The following is a 1,541-nucleotide window of genomic DNA, read 5'->3' as shown; positions in this document are numbered from 1 at the left end:
AAAAAAAAAAAAAAAAAAAAAAAAAAAAAAAAATTATCCAAATTCAGACATTTAGTAACATTGCAACAGACTAAAAGTTGGTCAAAGGAAATTCTTATATAAACTAATATAGTTTCAATATAGGCAGGGGACTAAAACTTAGGCAGAGATATTCCAAAAGTACCACTAAGTATTCAGTGATTCTATATGTAGATTTGAAAGGCACTGATTAGGCAGGCCTCACTTCTTTTGTGGAGTGAGCCGAGCCTCTTTATGAAATATCAAATGAGGGCAAATTTTCATTAACAAAATGCTACTATAAAAGTATATATGTAAAGATATACATTTCAAAGTACTTTATATGTTGTAAAGTTCTAATAATGTAAATTAACATTTACATGTTGGGGGATATTGGTGTCACTCATTTGGAAGCTATACTGCAAGTCACTGGCAAAAAATAAAAGCAGATGTAATTGTAAGGCTTTTACCAGTAAACACCTTTGCTTCTATTACAGGCTTGCAAATCAGTAAGTTACTAAGAAGCGGTACTTAATGAGCTTAGCGGGATCCTCTCTTACACATTTTGGCCTGGTTCTTGATACTTAGGTATAATAACAAACTCATAACCTAGTCAACAGTCACCGGAGAGAAGAGCTATATGCAAACCCAGGCTCTAACTCCTTATTGCATTTAGTGTGGAGACATAAATCACATCTTCCTCTGCCAAGCTGGGGTTACAAGCTCCTTGAGAGCACAAATCTTATCTGAATATGTTCTGCACACCAGTACCTAGCACAATGACTGACAGAAAGTAAACACAAGTAATTGGCTAATTAGTTACTTAACAAATTATAAACAAATAATCTTTCACATGCCTGCGCAGCTTCCACCGGGTGGATGTACACCAGCGTGTGCTCTGGACCATCCACTGATGTGTAGGAGGCACCATCTGCCGTGTACACCACCTGCTGGGGTGGGCGAACCTGGTCATCAGTGTAGACGATCTGAGCCACCGTTCCAGTGTCCGGAACAAAGTGCACCTGGTGTAAAAAGCAGGCAAGGACGTAGAACCAAGTCAGTTTCACAAGGTAAGTGATCAACAAGCATACCTGGGCTTCTAATCCCCGATGAAAGGAAAATGGGGATGGATACACCTTCATGTTCAGTGAGCTGGTGACTAGAGGAGGACCCAAGGACCTTGTCATTGATTTACTGCTAAATGTTAGGCAACCGACTTATATTCCCCTTTGCCTCAAATGTCCAATGCAGATAACTCTTTTGAGGAGTAACAAGGGCATGGTTAATCGATCCTGGAAACGACACTGAAGATTCCTGCTTGACAACACTACCAGAATAAAAAATACAAATTACTTTGTGATGTGAAAAAATATGTCAAGACTCAAAAGCCAATTACTCTCAACACATCATAAGAATTCCACTTTAGGCCGGGCGCGGTGGCTCAAGCCTGTAATCCCAGCACTTTGGGAGGCCGAGGCGGGTGGATCACGAGGTCAAGAGATCGAGACCATCCTGGTCAACATGGTGAAACCCCGTCTCTACTA

At 40.4% G+C, this 1,541-nt stretch overlaps 1 protein-coding gene across 7 annotated transcripts in view; it reads right to left on the bottom strand.

Moving 5' to 3' along the window:
- PRDM10 (PR/SET domain 10) overlaps positions 1–1,541 on the bottom strand; it is a 100,884-nt gene that overhangs the window by 57,319 nt on the left and 42,024 nt on the right. For all 7 annotated transcript variants that reach the window (XR_005198976.1, XM_017523643.2, XM_017523706.2 and 4 more), the window contains exon 3: positions 855–1,019. Coding sequence is in view for 6 of the 7 variants with exons in the window: in XM_017523643.2 (XP_017379132.1) it covers positions 855–1,019 (165 nt within the window). In the remaining variant the exon portion in view is untranslated. The remainder of the gene's footprint in view (positions 1–854; positions 1,020–1,541) is intronic.

The sequence above is a fragment of the Cebus imitator genome, unplaced genomic scaffold (genome assembly GCF_001604975.1).
Source record: "Cebus imitator isolate Cc_AM_T3 unplaced genomic scaffold, Cebus_imitator-1.0 Scaffold0, whole genome shotgun sequence".
NCBI classification, from domain to species: Eukaryota; Metazoa; Chordata; class Mammalia; order Primates; family Cebidae; genus Cebus; species Cebus imitator.
Note: the sequence above shows the minus strand (reverse complement) of the source record. Positions and strands in the feature narration are given on the sequence as shown.